The sequence below is a fragment of the Canis lupus genome, chromosome 26 (assembly GCF_003254725.2).
Source record: "Canis lupus dingo isolate Sandy chromosome 26, ASM325472v2, whole genome shotgun sequence".
NCBI classification, from domain to species: domain Eukaryota; kingdom Metazoa; phylum Chordata; class Mammalia; order Carnivora; family Canidae; genus Canis; species Canis lupus.
Genome location: NC_064268.1, coordinates 3,048,915 through 3,073,946, shown reverse-complemented (window position 1 = coordinate 3,073,946; position 25,032 = coordinate 3,048,915). Strand labels below are relative to the sequence as shown.

The window sequence follows — 25,032 nt, the reverse complement described above, 5'->3', positions numbered from 1 at the left end:
TGTGTTTATTTTGCTATTGTACTTTGTTTCAATTCATTAATACAGGTTTTCTGATTTCCCCCTTCTGGGTGCATCATGCATCTCCTTCTACTTTCCTTCTTACTTTCTTCTTGCCTGTTTGAGGAGATACTCCATAGACATGATGATGATATCTGTGATGTTGTGTCCTGCCCAGTGGGTTACACAGCACATCAGCTTCCCCTGTACTGGTGCTTAAAAAAACAAACAAACAAACAAAAAATATATATTATATATATATATATATATATATATATATATATATATATAATATATAAAGTGTGTATGCATGCATGTGTGGACTTCTGTGTGTGTGTGTGTGCACCTGTGCACATGTGTTCATGTGCCTGTGTGTGCGTGCACACACCACATGCCCTGGGCTAAGGCTTCCTCCCATAATTAAGTGGGCATCCCCTGAGTTTCTCCTTGTACCTCTGTTATCTTTCCATTGTCACTACTAACTAATTTTCATGAAGGCACTTTTAATTTTTGTCATCAGATGTTCACTCACTGGCTTCAGTGTCACTGATAGGTCTTGCCTGGTAATGTGAGATTTTTCTGTTTCTCACACCTCATCTTCCTGTCCCTTAAAGGTTTTCTTCAACTTTATCATTTATTAAAGGGAATAGCGTGTCTTCTGGCCTCTAATGCCTCTGATCTTGGATTTGAATTCTGCACACAGCTTCTAGCTTAGGCTTTTGGTCAAACAAATAGTAAGTAGTAAGTTTTATATTCCTAAGATTAGTTTCGAGGTGCTCCAAATATTGGGGAAATATTTTACAAATGTACCATGCCTGAATGAAATTAACAGTACTTTGGAGCCTGTGGTGCATTTTTAGGGTCTTTCCCAGGGGGACCCCCCAGCCATAACACTTCAGCACATATCCTCAGATGTGGTCACACGTGGTTATTGTGCAGCATGTGTGACCGTGTGAGGCAGTGTCACTGTGCCTCATCATGCTCACTCTGATGATACTACTATTCAAGGCTTACAAAAGCACAGAGAAACTGACAGTGTTTGCATAAAATAATGGGTGAAATAAAATGCATGAATGAAAACCTCTCACCTGCATGATTTTATGCCCAATTATATGCATTTGGAAATGATGAAGTCTTAGGTTAGCTTGTGTTAATTACACGAATAATTTCTATCGAATCACTTGCCTGTTGCTGCCCATCAAACCACTTCAGCATAAATGGGCTTGAAAGCCCCTGGTTTCTCATGACTGCGTGGGGTTGGCAGCTTGGCCCAGGCTCAGGGGGCAGCTCCTGCCGGCCTCCCCGCTCTGCTGCTGGGTCCCCGTTCCCTTTGCGCTGGGGTGAGGCCTGCCGGTCCTGCGTGGCCTCCTCAGGAGGGCAGCCGGGCATCTCCCCGCAGAGCCTCACCCTCAAGGAGGCAGTCGGCCCAGCTGCGAGCTGCGAGTCGGTGGTGCTCCAGGGAGTGAGACACCGCGACATAGGGTTCCCGAGACGGGGACTCAGAAGTCACTGGCTGCCCTTCCACTGGGCTGTCAGTCGATGCTAATCACCAGGCCTGCCCAGAGCCAAAGGGCGAAGAAGGCGGTTCCAGCGCTCCGTGAGAGGAGCCACTCACCCCTTTATCTTATGGACCTGTGAGCTCATCCTCATCCAATGTGTGCACCTCTATATACACACACGGGCTCAGGAATACATGACTATGTACAACACCTTTCTACTTTCATGAAGAAAATGCTCTTCCTGACCACAATTGTATCCAAATATCTTCCAGGGTCCGCAGTTCACATTGTCCCCTTCCTCATTGCACAGAGCTGGGTTCACATTTACTGGGCTGAGCTCAGCTCAAGTTTACCCGCCAGGAGAAGCAGTGCATGCAGTGAATCGTGTGCAGACTGGGGGTGGGAGCAGGTGCAGAGAGGTCAGAGCCCTGCAGCGTTGGAGCTGTGTCTCGGGATCTTTGCTCCCATGGCATCAAGCTGCCTTCTCTCTGCTGAAAATATCTGACCTCTTCTGTTGCAGGAATTAACCAAAGTGCTGATAATTTACACATCTTTCTCCTGGTGTGTGGACTTAGACAAGTTAAGGACCCTCTTTATTTGGTGGATGCATTCTCAGGTATGTTTTGTTTATAGAATTCTGTATGGGGACTGGTCTTAGCGCCCCTCCCATTGGGATTTTGAGTGTTGCTGTCTCCATCTTTCCACATGAGCAGAACTACTTCTAGTTTGTTATTCTGGAAGAAAAACAGAAAAATAATAGTGCTGGGTAGCGATCTCACGCATTTCTACTTTCATGTGCCCTCGGCTTCTCAGGAAATCACAAAAATAGTGAAGAATTATAAATCTAATATAATCTCATCCAGAAATATTTTACACATGTCAATTTGTGTGACGCGTTTGGAGATTTGCTGCATTGCTTGAATATCCTAAAGTCCATATTGGCTTGTGGACTGATTACTCCTGATTGTCCAGTAGGTGAGAGATCTGGATAATGCATAACATTCTAGAAAAAGCATTTTACTTAAAACTATATGATGTTCAATATTTACATTTTAAATACATATAACTTGACTGTTATGAGAGCAAAATGATATGAATGATTTATCACATAATTATTATTAATTATGTTTCCATCTATGACATGAAACCACTAAAAAATTTTTTTCTTTTTCTTCCCAAGAATGGCATCAAGAAGAGCCTAACGTTTACATGGTGATTGTAGGTCCTGAAGTAAGTGGATACGTCTTAAACATTGCTCTCATGTCTGTCTTCCTCTTTATACTTTTTACATATTTCCTAAAATTAGTTGACATTCTTCTTCTAACCAAATTATTTTTTTTCCTTTTTAAGTAACTGAACTCTGCTTTTTAAAAATGAAAACCAAGGTTAAAGATGATGAGGCTTCGTAAATCTTTATAGCTAATTTCTTGCTACAAAGGATAGGTTTTTAGGAAATGCGGAGGAGTCACATCAGGATAAAGTCCCATGAAGTGAAAGTCTAAATTGGTGTTGTAAGGCACACATTGTGTGTACATGGTCCACATTTTCTCTGAAACTCCTTTAAGCTGCACAGCAAAACAACACAGAGCTATTCCTTCAGCCGATCACCAGGTTAAGTAGTTGACTTGCATTTAGGAGCCAAGGGGTATGGGAAATAACTCTCTATAAGCATGGGGAAAGGAGATGCTCAGACCTGACCTCAGCTGCTGTCCAGGGAGCAGAGGCCTATGGGAAGCCTGCGAGACCCTGTGACTTGTTCACAAGCCTCTGGGACATTCCCATGTCCCCTTAACAACGCAGGTCGAGAGCGTGCTGCTCTGTCCGCCATGCAGGGCTGAGCACTCAGGATTCAGGGAACTGAGGTAGAGACATGTATTGAGAATGAACTTTGGTTTACTTCAAGCAGTTTGGAAAATGAAGTAAGCTCTGTGTTTCCAGCAGGATAGGATATGACATCACAGAAGCAACCCCCGTGCTCCATGGAATGTCTGTGCCGGGCTAGGAGATGGCACCCTCTGGGAAAAGCATCACTCATTTCCTTTGTCCTGCTTGCCAAACTGGGATAGTTGAGCTTGCGACCTTGCTATGTCACCTACTTTAGACATCGAGGGCACCCCGGAGACCTTGAGTGAGTAGAGTCTTAGCTGTTGTGCAGGCTCTCCTCCTGGAGGTTTCCTAGCTCCCTGGGGACATACAGCATGCAGTGGGACACATGCACCTGTCTCTGTATTTGCAAAGACTTCTGGAGACAATACGTTTACCTGGAAAAAGGCTTCCTAACCTAATAAAAATATCAAGGGCTCGAATCTACTATGTGAAAAATGAACCACCCCGTATTCCATCCATGTTTGGTGCAATGTGCACTCACACATTTATACACGCCTGCACACACATATCCACACGGCACACACATACACACATGCTCAGCACCAGCCTTTTGGTGGCAACGAGATAAATCCCAGGTGCCCTGGTTAGTGTGAAGTCCCGGCGCAGCAGAGTTGTTTATTATGATGATTATTTTAGTTCTCTTTCCATTCTTCTGTTTGAAGAGCATTACTGAAAGAAATAGTTTTAGTTTGATGCTAAAATCTTCTCTGAGAGAGAGGGCCTCAGGCTTAGAAAGAATTTAGTGATGTGGTTTCTCTCTTTCACTGTTTCTGTTTTCATGGTGACATTCTATTTATGGCGCATGATACTGGCTTTCCAGCTACGAAAATTTTCCTTAAAAATAAATTGTATTGTCTTCAAAAATGTATTAAATAAGCAGCAGACAGATGGTATGCAGATATGACAAATTATAAAAATGCACACAAATGGCCAAAGTTTGGAAAACAGTTGTTATTAAGTGTGTTCAGGGTGCAAGCAACCCCAAAACGAAGACTTGGTGGACAGAAACGTTTGCCTGCACCAACTGAAGGTTGGTGACCTGCTTCCTCCATTGGACTCTCTATCGCGTTTCCTTGTAAGGAAAGCCTTTTGGCAGGTGGCCAGCTTGGGAACACACTGGGAACACAGAACTCGGACAGAAACCCCATCCCAGGAGTGATGACCCCCATGGTGCTGGAGCTGGTGCAGCGGCCAGAGGGAGGGGCGACTGGCACAGGTGGCGCTTCCCTGGGTCCACCTGGGACCCCCACCTCCAGCCCAGAGCCTGCAGGGACGGTCTGGCACTGCCTGCCTCCTGAGGGCTTCCTCAGCCATCATCTTTCAGGAGAGACACGACTATTATTTTGTAGTTTATATTGAACAATGAGGACTGTTACTCATGTCCCAGAGGAAAGGTGTCTTTTCTACCACTTGCTATTGGAACACATCACTTTCCTGTAACCTGTGCTTGCTTACTTTTGAAGGAAAAGTGAGGACACAGAATTTGTCTCTTTCCCCCAAATTTCAGGGCAGGGAACCTTGTGCCTTGGGTTTGTGCTGGGGGACAGGGAGCAGGGGAGGCCAGAGGCTGTGGCGAAGGGGGTGAGAGCTGAGGGGGGCGGCGGTGCAGCTGCGGCATATTCGTGTATCCAGACGTCCTGCTGCGGACTTCCCCAGAGGAGCCACGGGCCAGCACGGCTGCTTAGAAATGTGTGAAATGGGTGCTGGGAATAAGTAAACACACCCACGTATGCACACAGACAAACCTTACAACATACATCTCTGTAGTTTCTTTTTGTGTTTTTAACTTCTGGAAGGAAGGTAGTGCTAAGTGCTTTTGAGCAAAGGCTGTCTTGACTTCGTCTCATGATGAGCCAATCAGAACTGGACATTCCAGGATGAGGGAACTGATGGTGGTTTGGAGCTGGGTGAGGGAAAGCAGGTCCTCAGTGATGCTGGAGAGCACGTCACTGGGATGCTTCATGATTCCATAACTTTCAGGGGCCCCTCTTTGCTTTTCCCCGGATAGTCTAATAAACCTACAATGCCTAAGAACAGCTGCTTGCTTGGCAAATGCAGATCCCAGATGAGCCCTGGCTCACCTACGAGCTAGATGGCCAACTGGGGCCCCAGGGACATCGGAGCTGCATGGACAGTCCACATGTTGGTCTGCTTTTGTGGAGCAAAGGACCCAAAGTGGCAACAAGGGAGGGTAGCTAAGAAAGTGGATTCTTGAGTAGGGGGCCTGGGAACCTCCATGAAGCATTGTGACCTGAGATTCACTGGCCCTTTAGCTCACTGTCACAAATTCCTAATGATTTGAAAGCATTTCTTTCACAAAATACTTCATGATTTGAATTGAAACCCTGCAGGAAATGGGGAAATGCATCTGTTTGGTGCAAGTTTACTGTTCAACAAAAGAAAGGGTCAGTACCCAGACATGTGCGATGTTCACACTCAGCCTGGAGCTTTCCTTGGATTTGCCTGCTTCTCCTCCACCACTGAGGGAGTTAGCATCTAACACATCTGAGTCCACATTGGGTGATGCACATCAGCACCCTTCCATGGGCCTGAGGGCAGAAGCGAAGGCTTTGGGCCTGACAGTTGATATCTGCCCAGTCCCTTTGGGCAGCTGCAGTGTAATCCTTTGGATGGGGTGATGAACCAGCAACAAAATTTATTTCTCCTGCTCCTGAAGGCTGGAAGTTTGAGGTAAAGGTGTCAGCATGATCGGGTTCCAGTGAGGCCACTTCCTGGCTCATAACTGCCTCTTCCCTCTGTGTCCTCACATCAGGGAAGGGACAAGGATGTTCTCGGGGGTCATTTGTGAGACCTGATCCCATCGTATAAGACTGATCCTATTCCCAAGGACTCACTTCCCAAAGACCCCACCTCCTGACACCATCATCTTTGGGGGTTAAGATTTCAAGGTATGAATTTGGGGGGTGAGGGAAACAATATTGAGGCCATTGCAGTGCCCCCACCTCATAAAAGGTCTTTATCAAATCTATTTTTATCAAAAAAACCGCCACCAAAACCTTGATGTCATCTCAGCAGACAGAATAATTTGAGCTTCTAAATAAGACATCATTGCATCCAATGAGTCACCAGTTCCTTCAGACAAGTTGTTTTCTTCTTGATTCTGTGTGTCTCTTGAAAGATGTATAACTGACATATCTAGACACACATCTCAGAACCTCTGGTAACTCAGGCAGGCTAGTGTCAAAGTTTCGCTTGTTTGTTTGCTTCCTAACATAACCGGCAGTGTTCTGGTGAGGGTCCAACAGGCAGTGCCCATGGGGGGTGGGGCAGGAGAGCCCTATTTTCTGAAAGCCCGATTGGCCTATTTCCATGGTGTAGAATCTTCTACAACGGCCAGTTTCAAGCTATCGGGGGATGTCTCTGAAGAGAGTTGCATGTGTGCATATGTGGCCATTGTGGGTGGGCAAAACCAAACTAGCACACGGCACGTGGTGCCCTGCTACATGTGCACGTGAACTCAAGCTCCTGCGAATGCACCAGAAACAAGCTTTACTAGACAATGCTTCTATCACTTCATGCAGTTGTGCACTCTAGTCCTTTTTTTGAAGTAGGCTCCATGTGCAGCATGGAAGCCAATGTGGGGCTTGAACTCACAACCCTGAGATCAAGACCTGAGCTGAGATCAAGAATTGGCCACTTAACTCTAGTCCTTTGTAAAAGACTGTCCTGTGCCACCCCTTGCTATGTTAGGCTATTCTATTTCATGTCACTTTTAAAAAGTTTTTTTTTTTTTTTTTTTACCCAAAAATTGATTTCCTGATTTGCTTCCTAATCTGAAGTGTGAAAATAATTGACTTGGCCATGCTGGATGGTATGTGTGTAAGAAAGTCCCACTAGATGTATGTCCCCTCCAAGGCCAATGCACTAGTGGCTTCCGCAGCAAGAGCCCCTCCCCAGATGCTGGCCTTGCTCTGCTGGGATGCAGGCAGATATGCTTCCCCTGACCACCGCATTGAAACCAGCCCTCCCCTTCATCATTATAAGATTTCCAAACATCTGTCCATTTTCAGGGTCAAGGATTCAATCAAACATCGTGTCTGAATACCAAAGGAGGAGGGGATTCAAACAATTTTACACTTTGATTTGAAACCTTGCTACAACATTATCAGTTAATAATTTGGAAATGGATTTGAGAAGTGGGTCAGAGGTCAAGCCTTGGGACGCATTGAAACCCACACTTTAATGACCATGTCACGTAAGACATTGAACACCCCGAATATTCATTATCTTTGGCATCTGATAGGAGTCCAATCCTATCCTATCAGATCCTATCAGATGCAGAGTTCTGCATCTATCGCATCCTTTGTTAACTGTGAATCCGTGGCTGAATAAACTCTTTAGGTACGAATTACACACTTTCAGAGAGCTTGTAGCCTTTCCAGGTCACATGCTGGCTTCTCAGTACAAAACTGCATTGACTCGGTGAGCTAAAGCATCTGTTTCTTATTAGAGAATCACTGTGCTGCGCACAGAGTGGTCCCTTTGGTCCTTTCTCTGCAAGGAGCCCCATCACATGGGACATACCAGCAAAGAAGAAATGGCACCAGCTCAGCCAGTGCCCCTCGGCTACAAGTGTCACACCAACTCCAGCGAATGCAACTTATGAGAAGATAACAACAGCCACGAAGAGAATGGTTGGAAGGCTGGAGACCAGAAATTTCAGAGGCCAGGGAGTCTTAGCTGGGAATGTTCCATTCCAGGCATCCCGCTGGGGAAAAATGAACTCTACCCACTTCTTGGTCTCCAGATCCTTCTGTTCAAGGTCCAAGATGCAGCTTGGGTTGCATCCCACCCTTCTGTAAGGAGAGGATCAGGCTCGATTCCACTTTGACAAGCCGTGTCTAGGGGAGGAAGAGCCAAAGGAAGGAGGGCTCTGGCAAGAGACGTGGATGCTTAGTGTCAAAGGAGAAGTAGATGTTCAGAGCCTGTGCAGATCCCCTGTTTGTTTTAACGCTCAAAGGAAGGGAAGACTCTTAAAGGTCAGGTGATGGGAGTGACACAGCCACGACATGGGGTCCCAGCACCTCGCTTCAGGGAAGTGGGAAGAATGCCCCTTAGCAAGGAAATCTGTGCTCATTGGTAGAACTGCTGCAAGACTGCTCTTGCCGTGTCCTCCTCTCTGAACGTGTGGGTGTGTGACAGTGACGGTGAGCCACGTCTCAGTAGGAGACCCAGCTATCTTTATTTATTTTATTGTATGTTCACAAAAACATGTATGTTGCAATAAATGTGTATATGTAAGTGTGTGCATGTATAATTATGTATGCAAAACTTGACTTCTTCATTCAGTCCTTCGAGAAATACTTACTGAGTGCCACTGTATTGTAAGCATGTGGACATATCCCAGTGGCTAGAACATATATGACCCCTGCCTTCATGGAGCACAGAGTCCAGGGCAGAAGGCAGACTGGAGCTGTGCCAGCAAAGGAGAGCCCAGGGGCTGCGGGGTGTTGACACCAGCTCCTGCCACTTCCCCTGCCCAGCCCAGAGGGCAGAGCCACACTGCTCTTGTGAATATCTTTGCTCCACTTGTCAAGCAGCATTTATTGATTCTAGTAACCACTTTTAATAAGTAGCGCAAATGTTCTTAGGTCACTTGAAAAATCACTGATGCTGTGTGTGTTTTATTTTTTAGATGCCATACATATGTTTATTTTCATGGTAATTCTTAGCAAGAACATTTTAAAAAGCTAGATCTCTGTCCCATACGGAATCTACATAATCATTCATTGCTGCTAACTGCTGGCAAGTGAGTGAATACCTTTAGACCAAGTGGTATCGTCCGTGTCATGCAAAGGGTCGTTCTGCATGGCCCTGTAGTACAGTGGTCGCATGCACGGACTCTGGAGTCAGCTGGCTACACCTTGCCTCTCTGTGCCTCAAGATCCCCATATGCAAAGTAGGCATGACCCAGACAATGCCACCTGCCTCATCGCTTCTTGTGGGGACTGAATGAGTATCAGCACAGTGCCTGGAACGGTGCCTCGCTCAGAGGCAGTGTCCTGTGATATTAAGGGAAAAAGACCTTTTCATGCAAATGTTTCCTTTGGGCACAGACATGCTGGGATTCTGCTTTAGCTGCAGGATGGTTTGAGTCTGGCTTTGGTTTTCTATTAAAGCTTCTTTGATCTCTCAGTTCAACCATTTTAGCAAAGCGTGTGGCTTCTGCTTGCAGGAGGGTCTTGAGTGGGTGCATTTTCTGGTGCTCTTTGATAAGGAGAGTGGTATGAGCATTCGGTTTGAGCATGACAGCTTAATGACTTCCCACGATAACTTCTTATATCAAAGATTATTTTCCTTAAGCCTGGGAGTTGAAACAATATCTTTTGCTCAGAAATAAATAAGCTTAGAAGGAGGAAATGAGAATTTTCTTTGCTGCTTGCAATGGTTTTGCTTTTTAAAATTTCATAACGTGTGCTTTCATTACATAAAAAAAAAAAAATCTACCCTTCTTTTTTTCTTTATCTTGTATTTTGTTCCACTTGGCTTCACTGGGAGATTTGAAAATGAACTGATGTGGAAGGCAAATCCAGAAAAGTTTAATGCAGTTTGTAGTTCCAACTTGGAAGTTGTTATACCTTCAGCTGAATTTTAGTTAACGTGCGAGGTACTTCAGCAGACTTTTAAAATTATCCTCACTGAATTACTTTTCTGTAGTTAATCATGAGAGCAGAAGCATGCTAATAAAATTAAAAATGAGGGGGTCTCTGGCTAAAAATGATCATAAGTAAAATATGACTTTGAGAATTAATATGTAAACCAAAAGAAGGCTTTCATTAGGTTGTTTGCTTTTTCACAATAAGATGTTGGACTTATAATGTAATTCAGTTGTTTGAGATCATTTTAACAGAAAAAATCAGAAATGAGAACTGGAAAGGTGGGGCCAGCTGGATACCATGCATATAGTAAATTTCATCAAGCAGAGAGCTGTGTGGAAGGCACCGGGCCTGGTCTTAGAGGGACAGGGACACGCATATGGGGGCAAGGTGGACGAGTAGCAGACAAGGCAGGACTTGGTCTGTTAGCAGGTGGAAGGAAAGTAGGGGAGGAAACATTGCTTCTCGTTTAGATGATGGAGGAAAGTCTCCCATGGAGGTGGCATCTGCCTGTGTCTTGGGGATGAATAGGTTTTGGGGACAGAGGGGAGTATTCCTGGTGGCGAGAATGGCAACAATAAGAGAGGGAGGGAAATAGAAAGCTACAGATAGGAGATCATGGGGAAATAAATAGATAAGCAAGTACTTATTCCATAATGCATGTTGACTTTTATGAACTATTTGATGAAATCCCTGAGTAGATGCCAGAGAGGCAGTGGTTTTAAGAATTCAGTCTCCTGGCCCGGCACCATTCTAGCTGTGTGATCCTGGTTAAAGTGCATGAGCTCTCTGAGCTTCACTATCCTCTTGTGTAAAGTGAGGTAATCATAACAGCATTGTTGGCAAGAAGTAAGTTAGTGCATATTTAGAACTTAGCATGCGTTAGGTCCAGAGTATGTGATGAATAAATACTGACTCTTAACAGCAGTAAATAAATCGTTCATAAGTATGAGTGTTTCCTTTAAGGATCTTTCTGGGAATAGAAGTGTGTTTGCAGTCTCCATGGGTTCATCTCTAACCCAGGCACTGCTTCTAGCTGACCCAGCTCCACTGAAGGAGAAGGAAGCAGGTGAGGAGGCCTCCAGAGCATGGTTCCTGCAGGGCCCACTGCCTGCAGGTTGACCAGTTGACCTGGAGCAAACCTCCAGGGAAACATCTGGCTACTAAAGCCACCTGCGAGCATGTGCCCTCTGCTGGTGGCTGATGGAAACTGCTTCCAGGCCTGCATGGGCATTCTGGAAACTGTCCTCATCAGAAGTGATGCTCAGACTTCGCTTCCGACGTCTGGTGCAGAAATTCCCCGGGACTTCCAAACAAATCTGAGCTTCCAGGGCTCAGCTGTTGGTGCTTTGCGAGAGGCAAGTGAGGTCTGTCTGGTTGTATGTCTGGAAGACACAACCCGAGTGTTATCCATGCCAAGTGTGTAATAACTTTGCCAAAAGACACACAGCTAGCACGCTGCACACGTGGAGAATTCAAGAAACCTCTATGGCAGGAAACAGTTCATTCTTAAGAAACAAAAAACAGTGTGCCTGGGTGGCTCCATAGGGGAAGCATCTGCCTTCAGCTCAGGTCATGTTCTCATGGTCCTTGGATCGAGCCCCACATTGGGCTCCCTGCTCAGTGGGGAGTCTGCTTCTCCCTCTCTCTCTGTCCATCCACCTGTTTGTGCTGGCTCTCTCACTATCTCTTCTCTCAAATGAATAGATAAAAACAAAGACCAGAAAAACCCCACAAAAGGTTCTCTTCTTGTTATTGGTAGTCCTGAACACTAGATTTTTTTCCCCCCGTGGAGTTCTAAAGTACCCAAACAGGTGATTGTGAGTGGAAACACAGGGACAGAAATCGGGTCTTGGCAGAATTTCCACTTTGATTTGTGTGCAAATTTTTAATACAAGAGTGGAGACTTCAAGCATTTGTGCAGGTCGAAATGCTTCAGCAAGAACTTAAGCAATTAAATTTTATAACAATCATACACAAACCCGTTCAATGTTTCCAGGTCACATAAGCATCTGGATTTTCTGAGAGCAAGCAAATCACTTATTGATGGCAACTAAATGGTGTTCACTGCATCTTGACCATAAGCTGGATTCTACCCACTAATAGTCATTTCTCACTGAGCTCTCCTACATGCAAATACGACTGTCTTTTGTGCTATTCCTGTAGCATCACTATTACAATACATTAAACTCTAAAAACATTTTTTCTGAGAATACTTTCAGTGTTCCTTATGCATTCATCCACATTTGGTATGTTAACTTGTTGGGATACATTTCACTTATGCCAGTGGTTTGAAGGATTTGGGGCCCAGCACACACACACAGACACAGAGACACACAAACATACACACAAAACTTAAAGTTTCTGGAAGGCGCAACATTATTTCATCTGGCATGATAAAGTATAAGGATATTGTCATTCATTAGACTGACTTGTTCTGTAATTCCTAATACCTACTGGCAAAGTGTGAATGAGAATAGAAATTGATTCTGTGTTCACCGCTTGCTCTTCAGGAGGGCAGGATGAGCCAGCAGACACTGTGTTAGTAGAGTGTGTTTATGTCCTCTTCTGTCTGTATCTTTGAGGAAGTACTCAGAATTTGGTGTCACACTGGCATAAACTTAAGAATATTTGTTATTTTGGAAGTGTGTTCATTGTTGACAACGCCCATAGAGAGACAGCCAAGGGCAAAGCCGCTGTCTGCTGGTTGAGTTTGTACTTGGTGAGTCCAATGTGGTGAATCTACACTGCGGCTGCATCCTGGGCGGGCCTGTGGGAACCTGTGACAGTGGGCAAGTATCCCCTCATGTCCTCCTGGTGCCTCAGAGAGCAAGCCCACCTGAGAAGAGGTTGTACGAGCAAATGATATTCCAGTTGGGTTCCCCAGGGCCGGGAATGTGTGTGTCCCTGTGTGAATCCAGCAATGGCCGACAGGCTTGCGGGATCTTGCTCTTCACTGCTCAGTCCCGGGTGCTGAGAAGTGTGGCTGAGTCATAGCCCCTGACAACCACTTATCTACTTTCTTTCTCTTTGGATCCGCACATCCTGGGTATTCCGTGTAAATGGAGTCACCTAGTACATGGCCTTTTGTCAATAGCCTCATTCATTGAACATTACGTTTTCTAGGGTCGTCCATGGCATAGGACTTCACTCCGTCTTGTGACTGAGTTATATTCCCTTGTGTGGATGGACCAGTTTGTTTATCCACACATCAACTTGATGGATGTGCCCTTGGCTTTAAAACTGTGTTTCTGGGAATGCTCCCTGTCAGAAATAAAATTTTAGTTCTATCAGGTCCTTTGTCTTAGATCTGCTAAGGATTCCAATGCACTCTGCCTCGAAGGTTTTATGACAAAGTCCACCTTCCCTCCAAGTGTCATGTGGCCAGCAGATTGCCCCATGGCTGGGGATCACTTCTGCCTCAAGACCTTGAGTGAGATGGGGGGCTGGCCCTACCGTCCCCAGGGCTGCACCAGGCTCTTGTGTGATGGGCCCAAGAACAGACAGGAGACAAATGTATTTCTCAGAGCTCCCTCCCCAGTGCTCCTCTCTCCCTCAGGATTCTTATGTAGTAGTGCCATCAGGTCATTAGTTCGTATTCCATGTGATTTTTTCCTTTCTGAGTTGTGGAGTCTGGCTCTGTTGCCATGATATGCAGTTCTCTTGAGACTTAGGCTCATCCCGGGCTTTTGCTAAAATCTGCCTTTGTCTCTTTTCAGGTCGACCCAGTGTTTACAAGGGAAGTAAAAGCCAAAGTAAAGAGGTATGTAGAGGGAGCGAACCAGCATTTTGCAGGAGAGGAAAACCCAGTGGCCAATCCCACTCGAATGTTTGTGCAGCACTCACCGTGCCCAGGCTCTGTTCCTAGTATTCCCAAATGCTACCTCCTGTGAGCTCCCCGTGATCCTAGGAGATTCAGGTGTTGTACTTACCCCCACTTGACAGGAAGGATACTGTGCTGGTAGTGTAAGCAATCCCTGCAGGAGTGGCGATGCCCAGCCTTGCTCACTCAGGGAAATGCTGATGCAAGCCACTTTGAAATTATAATTCCCACTGATCACATTGGCAAAAACCAAAAAGACCTAAAATATCAAGTGCTTGGTAGAACCAAGGGAAACCATGGTGCCTTTGCCTGCCAGTAGCAGAGGCTCCAGAACACAGGCTTGAACATGTGGCAGCTAATTGCTCACAAAAGCAACAACCATATGTGGTTGGCCTGGGACCAAGTATGACTTTGGGGAGATGGGTCCTGAGCCTCAGTCCAGCCATCCTCTGCCTGTGGCTTCTGTCCTGAGGGTGACAAGTGTCCACAGAGCTCCGCCAGCACATCCTGAGTTTTCAGTGGGGAGATGGGAAAGAGCAGGAGCCAAAAGGGTCACCTCCCATTTGGGCCAGCCCCCTTTCAGGTGATATCCTCATGATCGATCCCCCAGAATGACTCCTCCGTGTCACTGGTCATCCCCATCAGCAAAGGGCACTGAGAAGTCCTGATTTCATCCTCATAGATAAGCAAGCATCTTTCTATTATTGCTTATAGATCCTGAGTGCTCGCAGGTAAAACTATAAGCAGTTATATGAGTGATGGAAAAGGGTGTTGGATGGACATGAATCAGTGTTGCTGGATGAGAAAAATAAAACAAAATCTCCGTGATATGTCAGTTTGGGGCAGTAGGCACCTGGGTGCTTGTTGCAATCTCTATTTTAACATTTCTGTTTCTGTTTATTGTATTTCAATTATTGTCCCTATTACTATTTAAAAAAAGTCATTTGAAAAAAGTTGCATTATATAAAAAAAGTGGCCAGAAACTTATATTTGGCTTCTGATACCTGGGAGGCATGACTCACGGTGCTGGTGGCTCATCAGGGTGGGGAAGGGGAGAGACCCCTCATCCCCACACTGCTTTCCATGTCAAACCCACTGCGCTATCTGTGATGCCGACTTTTCCTGGAGAATTTCTCCGGAGCTGTTGCCTGTCCTCCACGGGACCCCCTCCCCATAAGATTCCCAGTGGCAGAAACTGTCCCTGCCCCTGTTTCAGGACCCCTGGGGTGAGGCTGCTCCGGGAGATGCCTCAGGAAGACCTCCACGCGGCGCTCAAGAACTGCTTCGCGGTGCTCAATAGCTCTGTCTCCGAGGGCATGTCTGCGGCAATTCTGGAGGTAATTACACAGCCTGAGTACTGGAGGTGGGATCAGGGAGCACATCCCTCCTGCTCTCATCTATGAAGGGGGTGTCCTTGTTAATCCACTCGTGCACCCCTCAGCACTGTGGAAAGCAAAACAGCCTCTCCTTCGGACCTCGAAAATTGTTTCTAAGTTCTATCTGAGACTTCAGAAAATATCCTTATATTTCTCTTTGCCAATTGTCCTTGGCAGCTAAAAAATAAAATAAAACTAGGTCAGAGAGGTGACCTCTCATCTTTGATGGGAGGGCACCATGGTTATAAGAGGTTGCCCAGGAGATGGGGTTAAAGTGTGTTTTGGCAAGAAGTCTCTTTCTTGATCTTTTTTTTTTCTCCTTCTTTTCAGTATGCTCTATAATCCCAGAACTCAGGATGAGAATGGGTGGGACTTCCGCATGTGGCAGGATGGGGGTGACAGCATGGGACGGGGGTGACAGGTACACGGGGAGGGGTGGGCAGGGCTGTGAGGGGAGAGCTGATATCCTCATCTAGCATTTGACCCCAGAGCATCACTTCCTCCACACAAGGCAGCACAGTACTGCCATCCAGTGCTGAGTCACTTGTTCTGCGGGGACAGGCAGGCATAAGGCGCCTCTGCCCTGAAAGTCCTGGCTGGCCGTGGCATGGCATCCAAGGAAGGGCTCAACCCAACCCCAGAACCCCTGTGCATTGTTTGTCATGTGAGCCGTCAGTGTGGCCGGGCAGTTCACCAGAACACCTGCTGCTTTGCACAGCTGCTTGAGGTGTCAGCATGTGTCTAACATAAGAAGGCTTTCCTTTTTGTCGTTTTGTTGTTCCTTCATCATGGGCTGGACTCCTTTTCAAGAATGAGCTCAGCACAGAATGGCCTCTGTTTGTCCCTGTCCAGACCAGCCCTCACTCCTGCAGTTCCTTCATAACATTCAGTCACAAGCCACAGCATACATGTCATCATGTGCTGTTGCTTCCAGCTTCGAACATATGCCCTGCACTTGGTAGATGTGCGTAAGAACTAGCTCACCATAAAACCTTCTCTAGAGAAGGGCACATTGACGATCGGGCCTCCAGGACTCTGGGACAGGGTTCACATCTTCTTTCTCAATGCGTGAGAAATGCCTACCTAGAGCCATGCCATCATTTTGTCATATTTGCGGTACCCACTTCTTCCTTTGGACGCTAGTTGGATTTACTGAACTTGTTTGCAAAAGGTACAATTCAGCTGCACAGAACATGGTAGATCATGAAAGCAGCCAAAAGAATAACCCTCCCTAAACTGAAGAACTGACTGATGTCCTGTGCCTCATATTCTCTTGTGCATCCTCCAAAAAAGCAAAATCCCAAACCCAAAGCGCTATCGGGAGCAGGGGTAGAAGCCGCATGACCAAACCTCGACGCCAGCGCTGGGGGCTTTCAGAGCGCACAGCACGACCATGACCCGTTGTCTCCAGGCAGAGCCAGGACCTCCACGGGAGCCGGAACGGCGGCGGCCGCCTCTTCAGGCTGGCTTCGGTCCCGGGGGCCAGGGCTTTCGCGCCTCATGCTGGCGTTAGAAAGGCACGTTCTTACCCCACCAGTCCTTGATGGATGCTCAAATGCCCTTTGTATGTAAATATACATTTTCTTGTTCAAGTTCCCAAGAAAAAGCGAAGTCGAATTCAGGCATGATTTCATCACCGGCGCACAGCGCATCTCACAGCGGATGAACTACTGTCAAATCTCATTTCCTTCAAAGGAAAGGCAGCTGTTACCAAATGTGACTGCCTTAAATGTTGATGCTGTGCTCCCTTGGAAAACTCCAAAATAACCTTTGGGTTGAGGGTTTTGAATAAAGCTGATTTTAGAGGAGTGGTCTGGGTGCATTTCATTAGAATCCATTCAGATAACCAAAGTGGTTAATCACAGAATGAGAACATATCACTTTGGAAGGAAGAGATCTTTCGACCTCCCAGAATTAGCTTTGTTTTCTCTTGGAAGTATATAAAAATCTCATTTGCTAACACACATCTCTTACTGATAAACTCCAAAAACCCTGCTTGAGCTGGATGTGTGGGCAGTAGAGTGAATATTCCTACAGTGAATCCACGGTTTCCAGCTTGGGCTTGTTATGGAGGTGAACGCCCTGTAAAATTATTATTTTTTTCTCTTTCTCTGTCTTTTCCTTTTCGCCCTGTAGAATTAAATTGAAATAACACAGAAAAGTATTTTCTCACCTCAGTCCCCGTACTTAGGCTCTCCACCCCACCCTGGAACACACACATACATACACAAATACACACACATGCACGCGCGAGTGCAAGCACACACACCACACACACACTACCCTCCCGGTCAGAGCGTTGCTGCCCATGGGGAGGGAGGGCCATATTCTAAGGCCAAGAGTAACAAGATAATTGTCAAGCTCTTAGCTTCCAGGCCCAGTCCCTAGTGACTGAAGAGTCACTGAAGGGCTCTCCCCAAGGACAGTTGTGACTATGTGCCGTGTTGACTGTGGCTAGTGTGAAAGTGAGTGTGTGTGGCTGGGCTGTGCCTATCCCACCCTAAAAAGCGAATGGCCCTTCGAGTGGTCACAGTGGAAAGGGTGTTACTGGCATTTAGTTGAGGGTGGCGGGGAGGGACCTGCAGGGAGATGAAGTACTTCTCAAGGCACAAGATTGTCTCTTGCATCTGAGAGTGGTTTCCCAAATACAATGGGCCTCCGTGCTGAGAAACATTCTAACCTGCGGGATGTAAGATCCAGGGCAGCCAGTGTGTGTGTGTGTCAGCGGGATCTCGGACCCACCTTGTGCCCACCCGACAGGCCATGGTCACCGCCCTGAACACGCGCTAGTCAAGGCTGTGAAAACACAAGCAAACCTCTGCATGAGAAAATCCAGGCCACGGAGGCTTTTGACCTAGGGTGTGCATCAGCAGCCCCTCCGTAAATACAGGTGACAGCCAGTGCCCACGCTTCGAGGCCCGCTCTCCCCAGCTTCGGTGGAGGGGCCCTAGCAGCTGCGCTCTAGAGGCTGGTCTACACATGGAGGGGTGGCAGCGTCTTGGGACCTTTCTGGCAGCTCTGCAGAAAAGGGGGCACTAGCTACAAGGGTCTTTTACAGGTGGAATCTGATTTTCAGCCACCAACGACAGGTGGGAGAGCTCACTCACGGAGAAATCGGGCACCTCTGAGTCCCTGAAACCCGGGACCAGGTCTGCGCCGCTATCCTCCCCACGGGTCTTGAACTAGCCTCGTCTGTGTTCCAGAAAGTGGAACACAGGGTGCACGCGCCCATCTCCAACACCGTCTGGCACAAGACGCGCTGCTGGTCCAGGTTTTGTCGGGACCCACTTCACACCCTGTCCTGCCCTGGACTTTGCCTTTCTTAAGGGCAGCTTGTTTATAAGGAGGTGACTTCACATCTTGAGAAAGCAACTTAAGAATCAACCATCAGATTCCTGAATGCCATGTCTTGACCATATGAAAACAGCCTTCCCACCGGCTTCTTCCCTCTAAAGACGTTTCCTTTCCTAACGACAGTGTATTTCTGAAGAGGGGCCTTCACAGTTACCTGTTTGTGAATACACAACCATTGGGTCCCCTTACGTACCTTCTGCTCCACCCCACCGTAGGCCAGCACAACCCAGAAGGTATCGCAGCTCTCCTGGCTGACCGGAGCACATCTTCCCCGGTGTCTGGCTGAAATAGTAATAGTAATGGAAATAGTAATCAGATATATATTCCTGGGCATCCTTTCATTTGACCAAGGTGTGCCGGGTGTGCAAAGTGCCCTGGCTTGGGCCATGCTCTGGAGACACAGCAGGGAGCAGGACATATAAAAGTCGTGGTTTGTGGGGAATGTATGCCCTTGTTTGGGGCAGAAAGAAGGAATTAGAAACTGGAAGTGAGGAAATCTGTCAATGAACGTAGGGCTTTAGAAAGTAACAAATTCTTGGCAAGAAATGAGCGAGGGGGTGCAAGGGGACAGGGTGGAAGGCGGCCAGCTGTCAGGGAGGGAGTGGTGGTCAGTGGTGAGTGTTCGGGGCTGAGCTGCATCAGGGTCCTAATCATCCCCCGCCAGGACCTCTTCTAAAGCTGCGGTCAGTCTCTACAGAGGCAGTCGTGTTAGGATAAGTCATTAGGGTGGACCCCAAGCCACTGTGCTGGGTGTCCTAGTGAGAAGAGGGGATTTGGACAGATAGGCATGCATAGACACAGGGGGAAGATGGCATCTCCCAGCCAGGGAGGGATCCCTGGACCAGATCGTTCTGGCCTCTGGAACTGTGATGGTGCATTTCGTGCTTTAAGCCACCCTGTGTGTGGTGCTCTGTTTCCCTAGCACGCTACTGCAACAGGAGGAGAGCACTTGAACTCAGCCCTGAATGATGAGAAAAGCCACCCCCAACAGGATCTGTGGGAAGAGAATCTGCTGAAGGGGACAACAGCAGTACTAGTGGAGCGACCAGAACCCCATATATTCCCAGTTCATGGCTGTTGTTGCTCTGCCTGACAGCAAGCTACCTTCCTTGCAGGATGGGTGTGGTGACTTTTATAGAAAACGTTATTACCAACCAGCCATGCGGCAGCCACCCTACAGGAGATATTGTCTGCTCACCACATTGAGAATGCCAGTTGTGTGACCTCACCTGTTCCTGATGAAGGCGATCTCCAATAAGTGCTATTTCCACGCAGCCAAGACAAGGTATCATAGAAAGATAAAAGCACAAAATTTATCACGGGACTGAAAACAAAGAAGTTTTTAAGATAAAGGAAAACCCATTAATTAGTGTTCTATGACATCACCATCCTTACACCATAATATTTTATTTGATTTAGTGCTGTAGCAATAAAAAGTTAGCAATGAAATATTCACTTACTCAGCAAGGAAATTTATTGAAAAACAATCTTTGGGCATGTGTTTTATAAATCGTTGTTTGAGGCTTTTTTTCTTGATTATAGGACACAACACTCTGAGTAAATTCAGACGTTTTTTAAAAATTATTTATTTATTTATTTATTTATTTATTTATTTATTTATGATAGTCACAGAGAGAGAGAGAGAGGCAGAGACACAGGCAGAGGGAGAAGCAGGCTCCATGCACCGGGAGCCTGATGTGGGACTCGATCCTGGGTCTCCAGGATCGCGCCCTGGGCCAAAGGCAGGCGCTAAACCGCTGCGCCACCCAGGGATCCCTCAGATGTCTTTTTAAAATGCTTCTTGAATACAACAATTTTATTGAGATGTAATTCATGTAAGAAGCCTTCATGCATTCATTTGTTTAAAGCGTAAATTCATTCAAAGTGTACAATTCAGGAGCTTTTAGCATGTTCCCAAGTTGTGAGCCATCAGCATTGTCAATTTTAGGAAATTTTCATCACCCCAGAAAGAAATCCTGGACACATCTGCAGTCACTGTTTTTTCCCAGTGTTCCCTGGCCATGCCAAGCCCAGCCTGAGGCAAACACCTCAGATTTACCTCCTCCAACACTGCATATAAAGGGAATCTGACAACATGTGGGCTTTTATGACTTGCTTCTGTCACCAACATAATGTTTTCATGTTGCAGGACGTGTCAGGACCTCCTTTGTATTGGTAAACATGCCATTGCACGTATACACTGCACTTCTATATCTTCTCACCAGTTCATGGACATTTGGGCTGTGTCCATTGCTTGGCCATGATGGATAATGCTGCTGTGAACATTTGCACACAAGTGTTTGCTTGACCATATAGTTCCATTTCTCTTGGGTCTACACCCAGGAGTGGAGTTGCTGGATCCCATGGGAACTCTGTTTAACCCTTTGAGGAGGAGCCACACTGTTTTCCAAAGTGACCTCACCATCTCATATCCCACAACAGGGCATGTGGAGGCTCCAGTTTCTCCATATGCTCATCAACTTGTTACCATCTATTTGGTGATAGCCACCCTATGGTGTGTGATGTCATAATGTGCTGTGGATTTGACTTATAATTCTCTAAAGACAAATGATGTTGAGCATCTTTTCAGATGTTTATTGCTCTATTTGTATCTTCCTTGAAGAAACATCTTCTCAAATCTCTTGCTTGTGTTTAAATTGGGCTATCTTTCTCATTATTGAGTTGTAAGTGTTCTTTATATATTATAGATACAAGTCCCTTACCAGATAGATGCTTTACAAATATTTTCTCCCACTCCATGGGTTGTCTTTTCACTTTCTTAGTGATTTTCATTGAAGTTCAAAAGTTTAAAATTCTTATTAAGTCTAGAGTATCTGGGTTTTTTTGTTTGTGTTTTTTTTTTTTTTTTTTTTTTTTGGTGTTGCTGTTGTTTTTGCTTTGGGTGTCATATCTGAGAATGCTTGCCTAACTTAAGCACTCAAAGATTTACTCTTGTGTTTTCTTCTAGGAGTTTTTTTGGTTTAACTCTTACCTTGGGCTGATGATTCATTTTGAGTTCATTTTTGTGTATAGTCTAAGAAAAGGGTCCAAATTTATTTCTGTGCTTCTGTATGCTATCATTTTTATCCCAAACTTTAATAGAATTTTAATTTTTGTTCTTTCCAGCTCCCTAGTTTCTAAGGGCACCTGTTTTTTTATTTGGGATCATGGGGGTGTGGAATGCAGTCTTGAGCTCTGGGACATGTAGTTAAAACTACATATGAATCTTACTGATTCAGGGAGAGAGACCATCAACAATCTCAAATTTACCTGCAATGATAACTATGCCCAGAAATAAGCCTAAATTCTTCAGTACTGTTAGGTAATCCTCCTCACCACCCTTAATGAAGGAGATTTTATTATAGTCTCTATTTGACATCAGAGGAAATAGGCAAACAGCTGAGAGATTGTGACATATACTCGAGATCATACAACTAGTGGAGTTGACCCACTAGTTGGATTCCAACTAGTTGGAATCTCCAGTGTGGAGATTAGGGGCACCAACTCCTGTGCAGTCAAAAATCTGCATTTAACTTTTGACTCCCCCAAAATGTAAGTACTAATAACCTAGTGTTGATCAGAAGCCTTACTAATAATGTGTAACAGTCATTGAACACATCCTTTGTATGTTGTATGTAGTATATACTGTATTTTTACCCTAAAGTAATTTAGAAAAAAGGAAAATGTCAAGAAAATCATCAGGAGGGGAAAATTCAGAGTCCTATAGCATATTTGTCAAAAAGAAAATGCATGTGTAAGTGGACTTGCACAGTTCAAAGCCCTGTTGTTCAAGGGTCAGCTGTGTAAAAGAACCAGGATTCAGACCCAGGTACAATAGCTTCAGGCTTGCACTTTAAGAAAATTATTATTATTTCTTGATTTTTTTAAAAGTTTAAGACCCATAGAAGAACTGAAAGAATGGTATACTGAGTAGCTATATACACTTCACCTATACTCACCTCCTTGTTCCATCTCCCCCACCGCCCCCCCCACACACACACGTGTTCATAAGATACCTAAATTTAAATCCTATTACCTAGGGTCTTCCTGACCCCCTCTGTCTCATATTTACATTCCCTTATCCCACAGCCATACCCTGGTTCCCAAAAATGTGGTCAAAGAACATACTTTTATATGATTTCAGTCTTTCTATATTTATTGAGTATTATTTATTTGGATTCATCATATGATATGTCCTGGAGAAGGAACCATGTATACTTGGGAAGAACATGTCTCCTATAGCCATTGGCAGGGGGTGTCCTGTAAATATCAGGTCAGTTGGTTGGTGCTGTCAGGCCTTCTGTCTCCTGAATGGTGTCTGTCCATTTGTTCTACCAGTTATTGAGAGTGGAGTATTGAGATGTCTAGTTATCATCATTAAATTGCCTATTTCTCCTTTCAATTCTGTCAGTTTTTGCTTCAGGTATTGTGGAGTTCTGTCCTAGGTGTGTGATTTTTATGATTTTTTTTTATGATTTTAATGTTTGCTTTCCTGATGTATTGATCCTTTTATTATTGTGGGATGCCCCTCTTTGTCTCCAGTAACAGTTCTTGTCCTAAAGGCCATTTTGTCTGATGTAAAAATATAGCCAGGGCAGCTCTGTGGTTACAGTTTACAGGTACATTTTTTCTTCCTTTTACGTTCAAATTCTTGTGTCTTTGAATCCAAAGTGTATCCCTTGTAGGGAGTGAATACAGTTGAGTCTTGCTGGTTTTTTTTTTTTTTTTTAACCAAGTCTGATAATTTCTGCCTTTTGAGAGTGGTGTTTAGTCCATTCACGTATAATGTTTTATACGTGACTGAAATGATTGGTTTCCATGATTTTTTTATGTGCTTCTGAATTCTGTTTACTACTATTTTCTTTAGGATTTTTATGGAGAGCTTTAAACATGAGATTGGCCTGTGCCTTCCTTTCCTGTGCCATCTGTCTCATGCTTGGGTTTATTGTTGAACTTGTTTCATAACAATTATTTGGAATGTTTCTTTCCTTTTTTGTGATCTGGAGCAGTTCCTGCAGTACTAGGATGATACAGTCTGATGATTTTCTAGAATTCTCTTGTGACATCGTTGAGATGATCCTTTTGTTGTACATGGTTTCCTCGATAACTTCTGTTTCTCTTATAGGATTTGATCTGTTTAAGCATTTGTTTCTACCAGGGTTAATTTTTTTTAAAAGAAGTATTTTTCCTGGTAACTACCCACTTCAGCTAGGTTTTCAAATTTATTTGCAAAGATTTCTATGAATATCCTCCCATGACTTTAAAATTCTTCTGTGTTTCAGTGATCTGTTTCCCCTTGCTCTGTTTTGTTTTGCCTTCCCCTTTCTTCTGATCAGGGTAGCTAGTGACTTCTTTATTTCATTGACTTTTTTTCAAAGACTCTGCATTTAGATATATCATTTCCTTTGTTTTTGCTTTCTGTTTCTTTAATTGCTGCGTTTATTATTGCTTTCCTTCTACTTCCTTTGGTTGATTTGTTGTTTTCTCTTTATGGCCTTTTGAGTCAAGCAAGGTGCCCCCTACTAGGCAATACTACATCATTATCCCCCTTCAACCAATGGGTCCCATCGCCTAAGCCTCCTGCATCCTGCTATTTGCCGATTGATAACAAATATTTGTCCAACAAGTGGACAGTGAATGGACAGTGCTCAGTGGTGCGCAGCCTTTCATGTAGGAAGGGTCCTCAATGAGCACTGGTTGAATGGATATACAAGGGAGTCTATATAGGAGAGATGATGATAAGATCTTCTTTGCCTGAGACAGAAATTTAAACTCTGTTATCCCTCAGGATCAGCCAATCCTGTGATGATCTGGTCATTGTTTTTATAAATCCACATTTGTCTCTCTCTACATCTACATTTCTAGATAGCTCCACTCAATCTGTGTCTGCCACAGATTCTTCTCAAATATTCTGGTGCTTATCCCAAATCAGGGGTCAAATGTACCATTGGAGTATGAAAATACTATGGGACCCACCTGGAGGAGGGACACGAAATGGGGCTCACCATGTGCCCTGACATGCCAATCACCCTCTTTCTGAGCTCTGCCCTGACCTGAGATGGTGGGTGAGATAGGACAATGCCAGAGGTCTCATCCATATGGGGGGTGTGGCAGTTAGCTGACAAATGTCTAGAAATGAAATCACAGTGTGATGTGCTAGTTTAACGAGCCAGAGACCTGCACCGTGTAACAAGCAGAGAGACAAGCCATATGACTCGTAGCATCACTCACCATAATTATGTTATGGCCTCGTAACTGATGTAGTGGATGTACTAGTCAGCTTATGCCACAAACCACATAATGGTATTTGTGCAAAATGACATCGAATTTTTCATGTGCTGTGGAGAGGAAAGTTTAGTTCCTTATTCCAAAATGATGCAACCAAGACCCAGTGAGATATCCAGGACCCCCTCGGTGTACTTGCTGCTTCACTGGTTCTTGAGCTGAACAGTAGGATTATGGGAGGAACTTTCACAGTT

At 45.2% G+C, this 25,032-nt stretch overlaps 1 protein-coding gene across 8 annotated transcripts in view; it reads left to right on the top strand.

Moving 5' to 3' along the window:
* Positions 1-25,032, top strand: part of GLT1D1 (glycosyltransferase 1 domain containing 1) — an 87,228-nt gene that overhangs the window by 51,657 nt on the left and 10,539 nt on the right. For 4 of the 8 annotated variants that reach the window (XM_025473588.3, XM_025473589.3, XM_035706555.2 and 1 more), the window contains 4 exons: positions 2,017-2,112; positions 2,677-2,726; positions 13,720-13,763; positions 15,040-15,160. In XM_025473588.3, coding sequence (XP_025329373.1) covers positions 2,017-2,112; positions 2,677-2,726; positions 13,720-13,763; positions 15,040-15,160 — 311 coding nt within the window. Of the gene's footprint in view, positions 1-2,016; positions 2,113-2,676; positions 2,727-13,719; positions 13,764-15,039; positions 15,161-16,009; positions 16,487-16,792; positions 17,008-19,475; positions 19,649-19,668; positions 19,839-25,032 lie in introns of those variants that run through there. The other 4 variants (XR_007406074.1, XM_049101505.1, XM_049101504.1 and 1 more) reach the window with 4 other exon arrangements.